Raw genomic sequence first — 19,042 nt, 5'->3', positions numbered from 1 at the left:
AGATATGCCAGTGCTCGGGCTCGGGTTCGGGCTCGGGTAGTGTGTCGTTAAATTGGAGTTGTACTGAGACAACTCGGCTCGGGCTCGCCGGAACAAGGAAATGGACGACATCGCGAAGTTACCTGGGTGCCCCATTCACTGTACCCCATGGGGAATTCCGGCTCGGGGTCCGGTATAGAGCGGCCAAGCGTGGACAAGCCGTATCCCCTCGATACCTCATACATAGGCTTCAAGACACTGGATGTCTCAATGTCAATATCTTTCTGTCCATATTCTTTTCAATTCCAGCTCTGAAATCCAAAATGTCGGCCATTAAGGATTTGCCTGAGGGGACAGTTCTCATCGCCGGTGGAGGTCCCGTAGGACTCATACTGGCGCGCGTCTTGTCCTTTTATGGCGTCAAGTCCAAATTGTTCGAGCGCAATGTGACGACTACCAGCTGGCCCAAGATGGATTTGACAAATCCGAGGTCAATGGAACTTTTCCGAAAGATCGGTCTAGCGGACGAGTTACGGAAACATGGTGTCCCAAGTCATTTCGACCACAACGTCCTCATATCGACCGGCCTCTCGAGGAAGACACCGCTAACTCAGTGGGAGCTACCGAGTGTTGATGAGTTCCGCAAACAAATCCGGGAAACGAACGACGGCACTCAGCCACTGGAACCTTGGCAACGAATCTCCCAGGTTATTTTTGAGAGGTGGCTCAAGGGGGTGTGCGATGACGACCCTTTAATCGACCTGAACTATGGGTTCCGGGTTGACGGTGTGGAAGAGGACGGGACCCGTGTCAGAACCACCGTCACGAATATCGAGACGGGTGTCAGCACCACGTGGCGCTCCGCTCACGTCGCGGGCTGTGATGGTGCTTCGAGCCAAGTGCGAAGGTCACTGAATATCTCCCTAGAAGGTGGCCCAATGTAAGACAACCTCATGTCCAGGAAGTATTTCCGTTTACTGAGACAGCAGAGCCCCGCGCGTGCTTTACTGGTGCACTTTAAGTCTAGCGATCTCACGCGTCTCCACAAACAAGGAAGGTTTTGGCATATCTTCTTTGTTGGGGAATCTGGTGGCTTTGAAGGAGTTATTATCGCACAAGATGAGAAAGACACCTGGACAGTGCATCTTTTCGCCCCTCCAGATACAAGGCTTGAACTGTTTGATCCCCTTGAGACAGTTTATCGAGTCTTGGGGGGCCTCTATGGTAACTATGAGGTGAAGGTCGACAAGCTATTGGTATCCTCGATTTGGACCCCGCACGTTGCAGTGGCAAAGTCTTGGGCCAGTGAAAATCAATGTATCCACCTTGCTGGAGATGCAGCGCATCAGAATATCCCAACCGGTGGCTATGGGATGAATATGGGCATCGGAGATGCTTTTGACCTAGGGTGGAAGCTGGCCTCCGTCATCAAAGGTGAAGCTGGGCCTGGCTTACTGGCGTCCTACGAGTTGGAGCGTAAGCCAGTGGCTGTTCGGAATGTGCAACGTTCCCGAGAGCATTTCGAGGTTCATGGCCAACTCCAGAGCATTTTGGCTGGCGGCGCGCCCCGCCTTGTCGATGAGGATACCAAGGAAGGGCGGGATCTCCGTCGCCGGATCCATGAATACTACCAACGGCATGATGGTGAAAACAGGGACCTTGGAATTGAAATGGGGTACAGGTATACCTCCCCCGTCATTTTCCGCGATGAAGAGTCCGATTGTGTCGAACCACCATGGAGTCCAAGACAATATACGCCTACCACTTGGCCGGGAAGTCGGGTGCCTCACGTTTTCCTCACAGACGGGACGCCCATTTTTGACAGGCTTGGCAAAAACTGGACGCTTCTCATATTCTCCAACGACCAGACTGGGCACGAGTACTTACTTTCCACCGCACGGAAGCTTTCACTGCCATTGGATTGGGTGAACTTATCACACGAAATACACGCCGCTGGCCTCTTTGAGAGAAAGCTTGTGTTGGTTCGGCCAGATCACCATGCTGCTTGGAGAGGGGATCGGGTCGGATCGTTAGAAGCGGCGGAGACCATCCTGCGGACTGTGACCGGCAGGTTGTTGCCTGCTGGGCTCAATTGGGAGGAAACAATCCGACCGCATCTAGCTTAGGGAATATTATGGAACAATGGATTGGCCGGTCCGCTATGACGAGCGAGGAGTATTGATTATAACAAATGTATTACTTTCGTTTTAGTGTGCTTTACTTTCGGAATACCAGCTTGCCTACCTTTCAACTATTCAGACCTAGTCTATAGCTCGGGGGATAGAGGAACATCCTAACATCTCTTGACCAGGACAGGTCGGCGGACCTTATCTGCCAAAGGCCAGAAGCAGTGTTGGTCGTCTCAGGGTGAAGTGTAGTATTATATATATATTCTACTTATGTAGATGGTAGGACATCTCTTAACTGCCTAGGAACAGAATCTCCTTAAGCTAATATTGTGGCTTCAATGACATCAAGATCGCTGAATGGTGCAATGACTTGGACTTTACCACGTTTCCTGGAGCACTAAATGGCAAGTGAGCTGCGCTCAGGAATCGAAGGCGTGGTATACGCCAGCTTGGACTGGTAAGGAAAGCTGAAATCTCACGAGTCCAATGCCAAGACCAACTTCGCACTTGTCATGTACGAAAAGGGCAGTGTATGTAACGGGAGCGTACTTTTCTCTCTCTTCCTCACCTTCCTCACCCGAGGAAGGCAAGCTGGGACGAACCCGTGACCGGGGCTGGTGGCGCGGGGGCGTGAACTAACCAATAAGAGGATGACGAGAAAAGTGGGTAAAGTCGTGACATTGGGTCTCGAGCAACCTCTCCATTTCCCCGCCCATTCATCCCGGCGCTGTCCGGGGCCCCAGACTGCCACATTTCCCTCGTCCGTCGCGTTTGCACTCGTCAACTTGACCATGGCGTGCAAAAGCTGTCGAATACGCAAAATAAAATGTGACCGTGGCCGCCCCATCTGCCAGAACTGCAGGGTTAAAGGCACGTTATGCACCTACACGGGCGAGAGGCGAAAACGCCGCCGGTCGGAGGACAGCACCGTGCTGTTACCTGAAGCAGACAATCAATTTGACCCCAACTACCAGTCACAGCATACATCGCTGACGGCCATGTCTTCTCGAGATGATCATGATGGCCAGCCTCAGGCCCATCGACGGAGATCCAGCACAACCGCGAGACAACTCAACCTTGGCGGTCCCACGAGAGATTCGCAGTATCCCTCCGAGCTTACCATACAGGCTCTGCCAGCCTCAGATATCGAGCCGTCTGCGACCCTTCTCGACCGTTTACTTGAGGGCCAGAACCCGAGTATCCCCGGTGAGACGGGTCCGGCGCTCTGGGTACGGGTCAATAATGCAGACGAATACACAGGCCCATCATCGGGCATCTTCGCTATCTCAGACACAGGTTTTAAGTGGATTCGAGAGCATATCCCAGACTCCGATGGCCTTTGCAGAATCACCCGGGAAATCGGAACCAGTATCATCAACCACCTTCGGCATCCCAAGTCCATACCCCTCGGCCTCCCGTTATTTCCAGGGACCCTGGCAGATCCCTGTATAACAACGGATGCCACAATTATGGAGTATGTTGAGGCCTATTTTTCGACCGTGCAGATGACGTTCCCGGTACTGAATAAGCCTATTTTCCTGGCCCAACTAGCCCACTTTGGCACGAGTCCGAACAACACTACGCCTTCATGGGATGCTTTATTAAACGCAGTACTTGCTTCAGGTTGCCGTGCAGCTCTCTCTGACGAAACACCAGAAGCCTTTCAGAAGTCCACTCGCAAGGCGTGGGGTTATTTCCAGAAAGCATTATCCCACGAGAGCGCAATCTTTCACTGTTCCACAGATCTGTTAGCGGCCCAGGCGTACGCTGTGATGACAGTTTTCGCCCAAGGTCTATCAAGCCCTCAACGGCTTGAATTCACACTTTGTTCGATTGCTTCGCGGCTGGCCCAAAGTCTCGGACTGCATTGTTATACATCACAGGAATGGCACATCACCGAACGTGAGAGACAAGAGAGAAGTCGGGTATTTTGGGTAATATACTGCCTCGACAAAACGATAGCTCTCCGTTGCGGACGACCGGCTGTCATTCATGATGCTGAAATTAGTTGCCCTTTCCCTTGTGGGATTAAAATCAACGATGGCGGATGCAACGATAAAGATACCGCAAAGGAGGCTTTATCACTGGATTTTTTTCTATGCTTTACCAAATTTGCTCGCATATGTGGAGCAATTTCACACCAACTCTACTCTGCGACAGCTCTCACCTTAACCTCTGGTCAGCTACAAGGGAAAGCAGTCACACTTCTCGAGCAATTGGAAGCATGGCGCGGGGTGCTTCCGGAAGAAATTAAGCCTTCAAAACCCGTTGGGCGGCGATGCAACACCTTGAACTTGTCGAAAACACAGGTGATGACTTTGCACTTTTCGTATTACTACGCACTGTGCGCTATTTATCGAAGATTCTCACCCTTGTTCACCCAAGAGCAGGGTAGTGTCCAACTTCTTCACCACAACCACCCCACACACATCGAAGCAGCTAGATCCATGGCTTTGCTTACGAAGCATCTCGATGTAGAGAGCTTCACTCCAGGATGGTAAGACAACCTGCTTAATCTCTGACCAACTTTTCCTCTCTTTGACCCTGACTGACCCATACAGGCTTGTCTTCTATTATCCTTTTACCGCCCTTACCACTATCTTCATCCACGTTCTGTCATCTCCTCTAGACGAATCTACGCCGTGTGATATTGTCTTGATGGAAACTATTGTCGGTCTCTTGGGTCGCTTAGAATATGTGACATCAGGAGAAGCTGCCTTCACGAATAGCAGAGAGTTCGTCCGCCAGGCACGTCTCTTTGTAGATAGGCATAGAAAACCCGGATATCGCAACTCGATGACTGATAGCGCAGACAGAGGGAGCAATGATGTTCCTGATGATCACTCGCAGCAAAGTCCACCGTATTTGGACCACACCTTGTTCGATGGAGCAGGATCCTTGTCAACTCTATCGGACACGCGCATTGCCTCTAGACGCGCGGCGGAGGATGGATTGTTCACTACGTTGACGACCCCGCCAAACCATGACCTTGACGGAACCTACGTGCACCAATTGTTATATCCCGACATGGTGCCCACTTTATCACCTTCCGTGGACATTTCCAACGACCACGATCAATGGTTGGGGACATGGGTGCCAGCTCCCATAATTTCCAGCTGAGCCAGATACCCCCTTGCTCAGCTTTTCGCCCAAAGCCTGAAGCTGTTCCTTATCGCCGAAACACATTGATTCGGATTTGAATTGAAAGCCTGTATAATAACGTGTTGCAGGCCTTGTGCAATATACCACATGACTTGGAACGGACGCTAGGGTCGCCAACAAGGTGTCGATCCTTCTCATGCCCTGTTTTGAACTTGCAATAGCTCCGCATTTTATTCAGCAAGTTGTTCTATATGCAGTCATCTTTAGCAATATGACGCTGTCTCTGGATATGCTACTATGAAGCGCAACACAATATAGTTGTATCCAAAGTGGATCTGGTCTTCAGAGGGGCCTCCGTACGCCTCATTCAATGACTAGATCAACTCCTAGAGTTAGCATGGTATGTTAGAGAGGCACGAATTGCCGTAATATATTATAGCGGCAGCTTTATTCAGTGGAGTTGCGAAAGGACTGCCAAAAAGCAAGCCACTAATATAGGTGATTAAATTGGTGTCAATATTCTTTGGAGTATTTATGTAAAACAGATATTGCTTCTTGAATACGCCGCTATGTACTGGCAAGAACGAGTCTCGCATGCCATATCTACGTCAGCCCGAGCCCGAGCCCGAGCGCAACCAAAGGAGAGTGTCAGCGATAGTGAGTCTGTTACTCCTCTGCTTCAGAGGCCAAGGGAGCAGTCTGGAAAGAAAATAACACGCCAGCTCGGTCACCAGTTTCCTCCTGATAGCTAGAATATATACAGAATGCCGCCGAATTTACATCGCAGCCAAGTCTGGCATACCACGCGGGCCAATCTCCTTACGCTTTTTCAAGACCGATTCTGCCACACCACTCTTGAGGGCAACAATCATCTCCTCTGCATCAAAATCTGTTCCGATGGGGTTCTCGGCAAATTCTGGTGACATCATGTGCTTCGTCGCATCCTCCACCGAGTCGAAGTTGTCAACCTGTGTCTCCAGCATGTTGCCGTCGGGATCTTTGTAGTAGATGCTAGTCGTCGGGCCATGGTTGACACACCACACAGGCTCAATTCCACGAGCCTTGCGTTGCCGGTAGGACAGTAAAAGATCTGCGAGGGTGTTGAAACTGAAAGCTATATGCTCTAAGCCACAAGTCCTTGGGTCCTTGGGAGCCGTATCCGGAAGCCCTATGAGAGCAATTCTGTGGTGTTCGTCGTCATAGGTGATGAACGAGATCATGTCGTTTTCGTGGGTCACAGTCCCGCCCAGAAAGTTCGTGTAGAAGATGACACTTTGACGAAGTTTGGCTGTGCGAAGCACGACGTGCGCCAGTGAGGCAGGACTCAGTACTCCGGAGCTGGGAGCATCAAAGTCAGGGATATTGGAGGTTGTCATCTTGTTTTGGCTCTGAGGGTGGACGAACGATAGTGCGCAAGTGATGACTCGTAAAGAAAATCTGACTTGTGGCATGGTACTCAGCACATCGAGCTATATACTCGTCGGCCACGCCCCAGCGAACCAGGCAACTACTTTCACAAAGGTACAGTGGTAATCCTCGGGCAGTGGCAACCCTCGGGCAGTGGAAATTCCCGCGCAGTGGAAATCCCGGGGGTTGCAGATTAGCCCCGCGGGTTCCAGTGGGTGTCGAGCTCGGGGCCGGAAACCCCGCACCAGCGGTTGGAATAGCGGGGATTGGCTCGCAGGTCCCCTCTTACACGAGGAACAAGTCTGTTGCGCTTTTGTTTGTGAAGCTCTATCAACGTGTATTTGATTTGCGCACACGGTACTTCGTCCCTAAAGATGGCGAAGCCAAAGTTGGTCGTACGGGGATATCCTGTGGACGTTTAAGATACAAACTTGCTGCTCATACTGTTACAAGAGGTGAAGTAAAGCTCGCCAAGTGAGGCACGGGCCACGATGCCGCTCTCAGTTTGGCGATTGTTACAAAGACCCTCTGTCTTCAGATATATCGAATGACTGGGAACGAGTCTGGGCAGCGCCTGGTTCTATTTTCTAAATCAATCTATAAATATGTACAAATCTCTCACAATATAGCAGTCATGTCCTGCCCCAGAACCCTGTACTCTTTACAACTTCCCAAGCGGTCTGTCTAGTTCCTCAACGTGTACAAATTTGTAATAAAATTCCAGACTATGGGGATTTGCCAACGAGGCACTGGGCTTGACTCTGTGACCCGAGACAATCTGCTTGACGGGTACCTCAACCTTCTTGCCATTGACAGTCATCTAAGGCACGTTAGCAATGCAAAGGAATAACCCGGGCAAGGGGCTCTCGACTTGCCGGTATTTCAGGAGTCTCAAAGATATATTTTGGGGTATGCCTCTTGCTGAGTGCTTTCGCGATGGTGGATTGAATCTGTTTCGTTAGGTCTCGAGTGAGAGGTTGGCCTTTCCTCATGAGTAGAAACAGCAAGACTCTTTCGTCATCATCTCCAGATCTTCTCTGTCCAACACATAGACTGTCGGCGACTTGGTTAGAGAAGTAGGCTTCAATGACTGCGTAAATCTCGGAGCTTCCAAATCTAATCCCTGACGGGTTGAGGACGCCATCCGAACGGCCCAGGAAATGGATATTTGTTGTCGTCGGGTGAATAATGCAAAAGTCTCCATGTGTCCACACATGTTCGAACCTATTAAAGTAAGATGAATGGTATTTCGACCCTGCTGTGGCGGCACCGGACGGAGGAGCGTCACCCCAGAAGAAACAAGGCATATTGGGAAAGGCAGCAGTAACGACGAGCTCTCCAGCGACGCCAGGCGGCACAGGGACCCCAGCGGTATCCTCGCATTGGGAGTCAAAAACAGAAATAGGCACTCCCAGAGATGGCCCTTGTGTACCTCCTACATAGACAGGAGTGAGGGGATTTCCCACACCAAAACACCCGGCCTGGAAATCACAGTCGGTTAGAACGTTCAAGAAGATTTCGGAGGAGCTTACAATGTCTGTTCCTCCAGACATGTTGATCAAATGCGTATGCCGTGGGAAACCGAGGTCGTAAAACCACTCGAACATCTCATCAGATAGCACCATCCCTGTACTGGTGACTACCTTCAGAGCACTGAGATCGACTCTTTCTCGTGGACTGATATTATTCTTTGCCATCTCCAACATCCATCGTGGGCTAGTACCGAATTTTGTCACACGCTGTTCTGCTAGAATTTGGAGCAAAGTCGTCAAGTCGGGTATCAGAGGCGATCCGTCGTATAATATCACGCGTCCACCAGGTATCAATGTATCGAGTTGCAAGACATACATAATCCAACTGGTGGTGGTGTACTGCAAAGTAATCGAATCGGCCGATGTGGACTGGTGGAGGCGCCCTTCCTTTAGCAAGTTCAGGAGCACTCCGCCAACACTATGTACGATAGCTTTGGGATTCCCGGTGGTGCCGGAAGAATAGCAGATCAGAAAAGGGTCGTGGAAGGGAATACGAACAAAAGATGGCACGGCAGCTGTGGTAGTGGAGTTAAGAAAATCTGGAAGTGTCTCTGCACCAGGTATGGAAGAAATATCCTTGGGCTCATCAAAGCGCGGAGTGACAATCGCCGCACATAGATTCGTGCATGTTCTCAGCCGGGTCAATAATGCTTTGACTTTTGGGCGTAGATCAACGGTTTTGCCGTTGTAGACTGCTGCGTCATCAAAGAAAATAAACTGATGATCGGATTAATAGTTGGCAACCACAATGCTGGCGCAGACCAACCTTCGGGTTTACTTGGCTAGCCCTTTGCCAAATGCCGTTCGTACCCATGTCAGTTGAAATACTGCTAAATATACCCCCTAGCCATGTCGTCGCCAGAAAGACCAGCAAGGTCTCTTGAGAGTTGGCGCCGATGACTATAACACGATCTGCCTGACGGAGACCGCGAGCCTTGAGGACGGCTGCTAGACGGCCAGCATTATGGCGCAACTGGGCCCACGACACATGTCTGACATCAGTGTTTCCCTCACGGATTTCCGTTACAGCAGTCCTGTCATTGGATTTTGTTCGGGTCCCCCGGTGATCACTCGGATCGGAAATGTCTCGAGAAAAGAGTATGTTTTCCGCCCAATTAAGGCGCACTCCACGGAACCAGATGGGTATAGAGTCAATCGGAGCGTGTTCGTCGATGACGGTATCGTAGGAACCTTCGTGGATAAGGCTGGCCCACCGAAAGAGCTGATCGTAGAAAGCGGGCCGGTTTTGAACCGAATAGTTGTAGAGGTCTTGAAATGACTAACGTGGACGCTTAAGTAAAGGCAGGATTGTGGCAATAGTCAAACTTACCTCAAAATTGCAATTGATACTTTTCATGAAAGCATACATTTCGGTGTCTGTTGGAGAATCATGCTCCCAAAGCGTTCGTGGTATCTTACCACAATCCATGCTGATGCAAAGATGAAGACAAATACTGCGCTGCTGAGAAGGCAGCCATGGAGAAATTTCGTCGTTATATTGTTTTGCGAGAAATTCCTATCCGAGGGTTCAACTGATCGTTCGGTCCAAATGCGGCTTCAGGCCCTACCCGTGCACACTGTCTCTGGAGGCTGGAGGCAAAGATGACCAAGTTTAGTCGTCCTTTGAAGTGCGGTTGCGCTCGGAATCGGGTTCGGGCGGCGGCTCGGCTTCGGACGAGTCATGCTTTGGGTGGAGGTGCACCTGGCCTGTCGATCTGCGAGGGGAGATGGGGCGGGGAAGACACCATGCGGGGCCTGGTAGAGCAACTGTCCAGGTTGCGGGGGATCCTTGTTTGAGGACATTGCTAAAACCCAGCTTACTTATAGACCGCACCTACCTCGCCCGCCCTTTACAGGAGCGATACCGACGGTATACTGTCGAAATTGTCACCTGAACTCGCGCGATTGAGAGATCTTCAACAAGTGCTTTACAATGACTGAACCTGGAATCTTCGGCCTGGGAGCGGTAGCTGCGGCTGGTGTCTCTCTGTACTTCTTGTGGATATGTCTACGGATCGGACGAAGACCTGCAGACTACCCGCCAGGACCCCCGACCCTACCGGTCTTGGGCAACCTCCATCTGGTGAGTATCCGCATCCCCACGCACGCCCTTGCGTTACAGGATATTGATAGCTTCTCTGTGCCCTTCTAGCTCCCCAAAGAACGGCATTATCTTCAATTTCAAAGATGGGCCGAGGAATATGGGTACGACAGATGCATGCGTAATTATGCTCCTTGACGAGTACTGACGTTGGCAGCCCGATATACTCCCTCATCTTGGGAACTCGAACATATATTGTTCTATCCTCAGATACCGCCGTGAGGGACTTGTTGGATAAGCGAAGTGGTCTTTATTCGTCTCGCCCAGATATGTACATGGGTCAGGAAGTCGCGAGTGGTGGGCTAAGGCTGGTGACCATGGTAGACCAATTCAGGGTCCTGGTAGACTGACTGTTGGTGCTGACCTTGCGTCTAGAAATACTCCCCACTATGGCGCAAGATGCACAAGATGATCCACAACATTCTCAACGTGAAAGCCGCTGCCACATACGTTCCATATCAAGACCTGGAGAACAAGCGCATGATGCTTGATCTGTTGGATGAACCGGCTGAATTCGCTGCCCATATCCGTCGGTACACTACCTCGCTAACAACGCAGATGATCTTCGGGTTTCGAACGGTGGATAAAAATGATCCTAGGCTGTTGCAGCTATTTCAGGTTGGTGTTTCGGTTTTTCCTCTCAGCTAGAGACAAAAGCTGACGACCTTTCTCTGCTGTAGGGATTTGAACTCTGGGGTGAGCTCATCCAAGGGGCAGGATCACAGCTCCTCGACCTGTATCCTGTACTTCAAAAGCTCCCAGCCTTTTTGTCACCCAGGTATCATTACGCTCGAGAACTGCACAAGAAAGAGATGGCTTTGTACCTTGGGCACTGGATGAACACTAAGAAAGGCCTTGAGGATGGGACTGGTCTGGTAAGCACGGATTTCCGGCAATAAAGATAAGTGGGCTCATTAATTCCTACTTTACAGCCCTGTTTCTGTAACGACGTGCTGCGAGCGCAGGGACCCGAGCAAATGTCTGATGAGCAAGCAGCGTACTTGAGCGGCTCTCTTCTTGAGGCCGGATCAGACACGACCGCATCCACTCTTGTTGGGTTTGTGCAGGCCATGATGGTTTTCCCTGATGTTCAAAAGATGGCACAAGACGAGATAGACAAAGTGGTGGGGACCGATCGCTTACCTGACATAGAGGACATGGAGAGCTTGCCTTACATTAGGGCGTGTGTGAAGGAAAGCCTCCGGTGGATGCCGACGACAGTCACTGCAGCCCCACACGGGCTTATGAAGGACGACAGTTACATGGGGTACAGACTTCCAGCCGGTGCAACCGTGATCCTCAATGTTTGGTATGTGAATGGCCAGCGAGGCAAATCCGCAGGGACAGTCTCGAGAATTACACTACTAACCTGGCACTTTTGGCTGTCTCAGGAGTCTTCATATGGACCCAAAGCGGAACCCGGACCCTCGCAAATTCGACCCTACTCGTTTCATAGACGATCATCGCAGCGAGCTGGAGGCAGCTACAACTCGCGACCCTAGCACGCGAAACAATTATCAGTTCGGCGCCGGCCGCCGACTGTGCCAGGGTATGCATATTGCTGAGCGGTCTCTGTTCTTGGGCGTGGCACGCCTACTATGGGCCTTCAACTTCTCACGGCCCGTGGACCCTCGGACGGGGGAACAGAAGCCACTACCCGATATCGATCACCTAGTCGGCACTCTGACCATGCAGCCAGCTCCTTTCGAGGTGGCCATATTGCCCCGCAGTGAAAAGAAGGCCCTAATGATTAGAGAAACGTGGGGGGAAGCTGTAGAGAAGTCACTGGATGAGCAATCTCTACAATGGAAAGAGGTTCCGAAGGGCATGGTTTTTAGTACGTGGATGCCGACCCAGACCGATATCTGAGCGATCATGTTCTATTTCTTTTTTTAGACCAGGTTGAGTGCATATGAAGATGTCTTTACCTATTCTAGGTTTTATTTTCGAACTCTGTAGTTAACTCGCAGAAGGCAGAAGCCACGTTGGATTTTCTTGGGTACCAAGTCGAATCGTGGCTTTCGCTCGGGCTCGGGCTCGGGCTCGGGTTCGGCCCCGGCGGGCTCGCTTACCCCACAACTGACGCTGAGATTCTAGAGAAACAGAATGCGGGGTCTTACACTGTTCCAAGTCCGTATTCGAATGGATACTTCATTGCTTTTGTATGGTACCAGCGTTGTTGTTCACTATGACGTAGAATTTGGTCGGCCAGGCCCATATTACGAGACAGGTATAAGAGCAAGTCGGCCGATATCCTCAGCAGAGTATTCAATCTTATTACTTTTGCAATGTACGTGTGCGATTGCATGAATTGATTATTTTTTTTTTGTTTTCCATAGCCCCAGAATAACTAGGGGTCCCGAATCCTAAATACTTCCCCAAACCTTTACTTCCTTACCGATCTATGAGTTCCGAACAGGCAGATAAGGCGACGGATTCGCCAACAGGCAACACGAAATTTCGACGTGCCACCCACGCCTGCGCGAGATGCCGGGTGCGCAAGGTGCGGTGTGATGTTGAAATGCGGGGCGGACAATGTACAAACTGCCTTCTCGATGGCCGAGAGTGCAGAGTCGAAGAATCAGACCGCATCAAGCGACGACGGTATGTTCCATAAAATTGTGGTGATGGGTTACGCATACACGGAAAGCTGATCCCTGGCAGGCGGCGTGCGCTAGGCCTTAGGGGGCGTGGGTGGCCGAATATGGCGCCGTCGTTATCTCTCTTGGGCGACGGTCAACGAGAGAATCACGGCCACCTTGACTTCAATGGCATCGAGGACAGTGAGCCCCAGGCGGAGCCGCGAGAACGGGATAAAAACACAAGGATAGCATCATCCAAATCCACTTCAAGCGCTCCTCTTGTAGACGCCAATCAGGTCGATGGCATTGGACCCGACGGGTCTCGAAGCCCGGTTGGTCCTTCCTCAGCCATTGAACACTATTGCGAGCAGGACACAGGGATCATATCACGCCAGAAGGAAGGCTATAAATATGGATCAACAACGGCTGTGGACGACACAACCTCCAGTTTTATAGATGAGGCTGTTTCCCCGTCACACTACATCGGGTATTCTTACTATCAATTTCTAGCTGTTGGCAACGTTTCCCAGATTCCCGCTCGGGCATACCAGCTCCTGGAGCTGCAGGGCTGTCTCCATGTTCCTCTTCGTCCAGCGCTTGACGTACTCGTCCGCCAGTACTTTATGCACATGCATCCCATGCTACCAATTCTTGACGAGGGCATGTTTTGGGACATATATGACCGGCATCCCAACAAGAGCGACTCCTGCGGAACGATCCCACTTCTGCTATTCCAGGCTATGCTATTTGCATGCTGCAATGTGAGTCTAGTCCTACCTGACATGGTCTTGGGAGAATAAGCTTACTCACAAGGCTTTGGGCTAAACAGTTCGTTCCGCAAACAACTTTGAACCAGCTCGGGTTCAACACAGCGCGCAAGGCCCGGGCCACATTCTATCGCCGAGCGAAACTTCTGTTTGACCTTGAAGCGGATGCTTCATCAATTACCATGTCCCAGGCTGCATTACTCCTCGCCTCCTGGTCTTTCTCATCCTATGAGTTGCCGCGGAAAGCTAATATCCCATGGCTTTCAATAGCCATTCAACATGCTCGTGACGCCGACGCCCATAACTACAAAGCATTTGCTGAAGGGTCGGAGAGCTACGAAGTTCGCAAGCGATTGTGGTGGTGTTGTATCATTCGGGACCGCCTGTTTGCCTTGGGGATGCGTCGGCCCCTCCATATCACAGCGGGGCAGTTCAACGTTGTCCAACATTCAGGGCTCAGTTATTACGAATTGGTCGGTGAACTGCACCGCAGCAAAGTGCATGATCTCGCCGTCAAGATGCAGCTGGCCAATGTCCTTGAGCTCCTGGTCGAGCTGTGCATAATACTAACCGATGTTCTTGAGCTAGCCTTTCCCATGGAAGCAGGATTGACACACTGCGGTAATGGTACAGATATACAGCGACGGGTTCATAATGCCAGGGTTGCCCTCCGGAAATGGCATGCGGAGGCGCTGCTAAAGCTGCCGGATCCCGCAACATCGTCTGACGAGGCCAACCAGCATGATTCGGTGATTCTTTTCACCAACCTTGTCTATATGTACTACTAGTAGGTCTGACCTTAAGTCGCGTATTGGCTGGTATGAACCCACGACTGATATTTTGGTATTTCAGTTCCACCAAGGCCACACTTGGGCACTACGAAATGCTGCAGCTTACGACCGCTGCAGCACCATCCTCACCGGAATCAACCAACATATTTGCCCTGGAGAATAATCACCTTGAGCTTCAGAATGCAACCCTGGAGATCACTTCCTGCTTGCAGAAGCTAGCCTACCGTCGATTGATCAAGTGGCTCCCTGTCACAGCGGTCTCTTGCACTGCACTACCCCTTTTGTTGCATATTCTTGGCTTGGAAGTCTCCTCCTCACTCCATGTCGAAACAGCGAACCAGTCGAAGCTGATCACCCAGCGCCTTAAAGTCCTGCAGATGGCCATGGAGACGTACCAGCTCCAATACGAGGGCGTTGACTGGATTAGTGAGACAATTAATCGCGTAGTCACCATGGCCCGGGCTGGGTCGACTTCCATTTCTCGGGCGCTAGAAACGTCCTCCATCCCACAGTACTCGGGGCGCAGGGAAGGACGTGTCCCCATGCTAACATTCCAACCAGCCTGGTACCTCATAATGGCCTTCAGCATCGATGTGGCCTTAAGCAAAGGCCGTCTACCGAAAGATCAAAGCTCCTGCCAGAGCTTCCACGAGCTAATCTTGGCCGAGATGTCCCAGTCAAAGGACGGTCCAAACCGACTGCTGGCGGGGAATGATATCTCGAGCCACATTCCAGAGGGCATGGGAAATCAACCAGATGCCCTCCCTATGGCAATCTTTGCCTCAGCGCCGTCGCAACCTGAGCCTCCATACGCTATCACAGAATTCAGAGATTCTTGGGACATACTCTTCCCTCAGAGATTAGCAACAGAGCAGACAGGGAACAGCACGGTTCGTGGTGTTGGATCTGGCGCCAATGCGCCCTCTGCTGAGGATACTTATAGCGTGGGAAATGAGGGTTCTGCTTCGACATACACTGATATATCTGCACTATTGAGCCGGGAAGGACTCGATGTCAATGGCCAGTTCCCTCTTGCCATTACACCTGTATGATAGAAAATGTGATTGTGGTGTGAGTGTTGATGTCTAAGCCGGTTCCACGATTTACTTAGGTATAACATCATCCGGTGCAAAGGAAGACAATAAGGACATCCCTATATAGCCCCTGCCTGGTTATTTTGACCAAGTGGGGCGTCACCTACGAGTAGCCCCAGTACAGGCCCAGTGAACTGTGAAATCAGCCTGCCATGACGCCTTTTCTTCCTTTTTCTTTTCCCGGTCAGCATATCCATTTCGCCGTGACGATTGTATAAAATGACCCGCCAAACATAGGAGACGAAATGCCCGGGCAAGGTTTTTCTTCGCATCCTGACTGTGGCATTTGGGTTGGAATTCCTATCGCGTTCTTGGGATTTTTCGAAATTCGGCCTAGTCTCCACCGAGCCCATGTACATACCGAAGCCAGCCGCGTTCATTGCTGCACCCCAAGTGGCCCGAGGCCGAACCCGAGCCGACGGCATCCATCTCCATCATTTCTCCGCATCGGCGATTTCCCAAGAAGGCACCAAGATGAGACTCGGTACTATTCTCGCAAACGCCAAAGCACCAAATATAGTCGGTGTTTCTTTCCCACCTCGCAATGCATCCTCTCCTAGAACCGAGCCACCCTACCCGTTAATCCGACAGCCGCCAGCCTGCAGCATCACTTTCCTTGCGATCGGCTCAACGCCGGCCAAGCAGATATCAGCCATCATTTTCTACAATCCCGTCCAATCTCCTTTTTGAGACTTGCAAGTAAACGAAATGATCGCAGCTGTACGGTGGAGGCTTGTCAAGCCCAGAAAATGGGCCAACCGAAATTGGAGAGTTCGTGATTTGGCTTCTCTAGCAGTTGCAGAATCCAAGTCGACGGCCGTATTTGAGGCTGCTATTGGTCTAAACCATACCAAAGAACCATCAAATGAGTGAGTATAGATAAAGGATATATCTTCCACTAGCATCCGCCCTTTATCGGCACCCGGAACCCCCGACTAATACGTCCTCTGAAAATGTAGGCTTAGTTTTCGGTCCCGGAAGATGGAAACCAGGCGTGAAAGAGCACCCAATACTTTGTACGTCTCCAATAAGTTGCTAGAGGTGCACTGATCATAACACCCGAGGCAGGCTTGGAAAAACCGGCGGCGAGATCTTCCATGACTTGATGATTCGGCACAACGTCAAGCATATCTGTAGGGATCCATCTGGCCCCAGCTGCCTTCCCTCTACTAATACAATTTGAAACAGTTGGATACCCCGGAGGTGCAATTCTCCCCGTTTTTGACGCAATATACAACTCGAAACACTTCCAATTTATCCTCCCCCGGCACGAGCAAGGAGCAGGGCATATGGCACAAGGATACTCGAGGGTGACGGGAAAGCCCGGTGTCGTTCTGGTTACCTCTGGACCTGGCGCGACCAATCTCATCACGCCTATGATGGATGCGCTGGCGGACGGTACCCCGCTAGTTGTTTTCGCGGGCCAGGTGAATACCGCAATGATTGGTTTAGATTCTTTCCAGGAAGTCGACATGCTCTCAATGTCTCAACCTTGCACGAAATGGAATGTCCGCGTCCGAAGTCCAGAAGAGCTCCCACGGCGAGTTGAGGAGGCGTTCGAAATCGCGACTCGCGGTCGACCAGGGCCTGTTCTCGTGGAGCTTCCGCAGGATGTCACAGCAGGGAGGGCACACGAGCGTCCTCCTATCTCCCTTTCTCTGCCCAGCCGCATGAGCCCAGCCGGAATGGCGATGAGGCAAATGGAACGAAACAGTTTAAATCGTGCGATTGGCGAGACAGCAAGATTGATCAACATTGCGAAGAAGCCGATCATATATGGTGGACAGGGCGTGCTGGCTACGCCACAAGGGCCGTTGCATTTGAAGAGTCTTGCCGAAAAAGCGTCAATACCAGTGACGACCAGTCTACAAGGCTTGGGAGCCTTCGACGAAGACGATCCCAAGGCGCTACATATGTTGGGTTTGCACGGCGCTGGGTATGCAAATATGGCAATGCAACACGCAGACCTTATTATCGCTCTAGGCGCGAGATTTGACGACCGAGTCACTGGGAACATCACCAAGTTCGCGCCGGAGGCCAACCTAGCAGCAACTCAAGGGCGGGGTGGAATTGTTCATTTTGACATCTCACCAAAATCCATCAACAAGGTTGTGGAAGCCACGGTGGCAGTAGTCGGCGACTGTGGAAGTAGCTTGGGGCTGCTTCTACCACATGTCAACAAGGCAGAAAGACCTGAGTGGCTGGCTCAAATACAGGCATGGAAGGACAAGTACCCTTTCAGTGCATATAGGTGCAGTGGCCTTGGTGACCAGATCCAACCTCAGAGAATTATTGAACGGCTAAATGAGATGCTGGCTCCAATAAAGGACCGGACAATCATCACCACAGGTGTTGGCCAGCACCAGATGTGGGCCGCTCAACACTTCCGATGGAAATATCCTCGAACAATGGTCACGTCTGGAGGTTTAGGTACCATGGGATTTGGACTCCCCGCCGCTATCGGAGCCAAGATCGCTCGCCCAGACGCCGTTGTTATTGATATTGACGGCGATGCATCCTTTAATATGACTCTGAGTGAACTGCAGACCGCGAGTGAGTTCGATATTGGCGTCAAGGTGATTATTTTGAATAATGAGGGTCAAGGGATGGTCACACACCTTCAGACCGTGTACTATCAGAATCGGTTCTCTCAGAGTCATGGTCTAAACCCTGACTTTATACGCGCTTCTGAGGCAATGGGCGTACAGGCCCAGTGCTGTTCAAAGTTGGACGAAGTCGACGAAAAATTAAAATGGCTGTTGGAAGCAAAAGGTCCTGCTGTGCTGGAAGTCAAGGTTGCGCGAGAATCTTTGACATTGCCCATGGTTCCCTCAGGGTGCGGTCTTGATGAGTTTCAGTTTTATAGTAACTAGAATATTCTCCAAGACTGAGTGTTAATCAGACCAAGCAATGGGCAGTTTGCAATAAAATGCGACATCAGATTCGTACCATGGCAGAAGAAAGGGGAAGAGGTACAGCCAACTTTTTAAGGAAGTAAATGCGGTCCATTTGACGCTCATACCGCATACAACGTATGCGATCTTTACATACGACACCTAGACGATGAATAATATAACTCGAATTCTTCAGTGATAAGAGTCAGATCGAGTTATATTTGCTCTCCTAATCAGTAGAACTGGTGGCAGTTATCGTTATCAAAAACACTATTGTCGTGAAAGGAATAGGAAATATTTAGGCAGAGCATTGCTTTAGAAGTCAAGATAACTTGTTCAACATTCGACGTTAAAATCTCTGACTCAATCATCGTAGCTACACAACTAATTCTATAAATGCTAGCACTGGCACAACATAATATCTAAATCATTAGTCTCAGGGACATGTTACTACTAGATATATAATCATAAAATTAGTTTTCAAAAGAATACACGTGTGCTTGTGGTTGGGGATTGCCCCCCCCTGCAGCACTGGGAATCACCATAAGAAACCTGCAATGGAAAATGCTTGATAAGCGAGCCTAGCAATAAGGTTCACATATACGTCACCATCCGGGCCCGGGGCAGAAGTGTCGGGGACGAAATACTCGGTATTAGCTGGGTT

The 19,042-nt window shown here is 50.8% G+C and overlaps 7 protein-coding genes across 7 annotated transcripts; 5 read left to right on the top strand and 2 right to left on the bottom strand.

Moving 5' to 3' along the window:
- Nucleotides 1–302: 302 nt before the first annotated feature.
- On the top strand, nt 303–2,105 carry BJX68DRAFT_256903 (FAD binding domain-containing protein; the record flags this gene model as incomplete). Its single annotated transcript, XM_071043250.1, has 2 exons — nt 303–919; nt 971–2,105. The coding sequence occupies 2 exons, from the start codon at nt 303–305 to the stop codon at nt 2,103–2,105; spliced, it is 1,752 nt and encodes a 583-aa protein (XP_070896467.1).
- Nucleotides 2,106–2,823: 718 nt separating this feature from the next.
- Nucleotides 2,824–5,851, top strand: BJX68DRAFT_242331 (transcription factor domain-containing protein). Its single transcript, XM_071040971.1, has 2 exons — nt 2,824–4,605; nt 4,670–5,851. Exons 1-2 carry the CDS (start codon nt 2,900–2,902, stop codon nt 5,226–5,228), a joined length of 2,265 nt encoding a protein of 754 aa, XP_070896466.1. The 5' UTR covers nt 2,824–2,899; the 3' UTR covers nt 5,229–5,851.
- Nucleotides 5,852–5,986: 135 nt separating this feature from the next.
- On the bottom strand, nt 5,987–6,586 carry BJX68DRAFT_269294 (Glyoxalase/Bleomycin resistance protein/Dihydroxybiphenyl dioxygenase; the record flags this gene model as incomplete). The annotated part of the gene is made up of 1 exon (XM_071046295.1): nt 5,987–6,586. One exon carries the CDS (start codon nt 6,584–6,586, stop codon nt 5,987–5,989), a length of 600 nt encoding a protein of 199 aa, XP_070896465.1.
- A 692-nt stretch (nt 6,587–7,278) lies between these two features.
- BJX68DRAFT_256902 (acetoacetyl-CoA synthase) lies at nt 7,279–9,578 on the bottom strand (the record flags this gene model as incomplete). The annotated part of the gene is made up of 5 exons (XM_071043249.1): nt 7,279–7,437; nt 7,493–8,098; nt 8,150–8,866; nt 8,916–9,428; nt 9,480–9,578. The coding sequence occupies 5 exons, from the start codon at nt 9,576–9,578 to the stop codon at nt 7,279–7,281; spliced, it is 2,094 nt and encodes a 697-aa protein (XP_070896464.1).
- A 504-nt stretch (nt 9,579–10,082) lies between these two features.
- Nucleotides 10,083–12,119, top strand: BJX68DRAFT_256901 (cytochrome P450; the record flags this gene model as incomplete). Its single annotated transcript, XM_071043248.1, has 7 exons — nt 10,083–10,232; nt 10,302–10,354; nt 10,408–10,570; nt 10,626–10,868; nt 10,931–11,125; nt 11,183–11,559; nt 11,642–12,119. 7 exons carry the CDS (start codon nt 10,083–10,085, stop codon nt 12,117–12,119), a joined length of 1,659 nt encoding a protein of 552 aa, XP_070896463.1.
- A 535-nt stretch (nt 12,120–12,654) lies between these two features.
- BJX68DRAFT_269291 (Zn(II)2Cys6 transcription factor) lies at nt 12,655–15,442 on the top strand (the record flags this gene model as incomplete). The annotated part of the gene is made up of 4 exons (XM_071046294.1): nt 12,655–12,854; nt 12,915–13,593; nt 13,662–14,386; nt 14,452–15,442. 4 exons carry the CDS (start codon nt 12,655–12,657, stop codon nt 15,440–15,442), a joined length of 2,595 nt encoding a protein of 864 aa, XP_070896462.1.
- A 516-nt stretch (nt 15,443–15,958) lies between these two features.
- On the top strand, nt 15,959–18,357 carry BJX68DRAFT_277430 (thiamine diphosphate-binding protein; the record flags this gene model as incomplete). Its single annotated transcript, XM_071048328.1, has 3 exons — nt 15,959–16,062; nt 16,553–16,617; nt 16,673–18,357. 3 exons carry the CDS (start codon nt 15,959–15,961, stop codon nt 18,355–18,357), a joined length of 1,854 nt encoding a protein of 617 aa, XP_070896461.1.
- Between the last annotated feature and the right edge of the window lie 685 nt (nt 18,358–19,042).

The sequence above is a fragment of the Aspergillus pseudodeflectus genome (assembly GCF_044049435.1).
Source record: "Aspergillus pseudodeflectus strain CBS 756.74 chromosome Unknown BJX68scaffold_38, whole genome shotgun sequence".
NCBI classification, from domain to species: Eukaryota; Fungi; Ascomycota; class Eurotiomycetes; order Eurotiales; family Aspergillaceae; genus Aspergillus; species Aspergillus pseudodeflectus.
The sequence above is the reverse complement of the archived record's forward strand: the minus strand, read 5'-3'. Positions and strand labels throughout refer to the sequence as shown.

Bases quoted from the DNA above. Each gene is read 5' to 3' on its own strand.
- BJX68DRAFT_242331 (XM_071040971.1), top strand. From the start codon at position 2,900: ATGGCGTGCAAAAGCTGTCGAATACGCAAAATAAAATGTGACCGTGGC. The intron at 4,606-4,669 runs GTAAGACAACCT...TGACCCATACAG, and splicing joins GAGAGCTTCACTCCAGGATG to GCTTGTCTTCTATTATCCTT.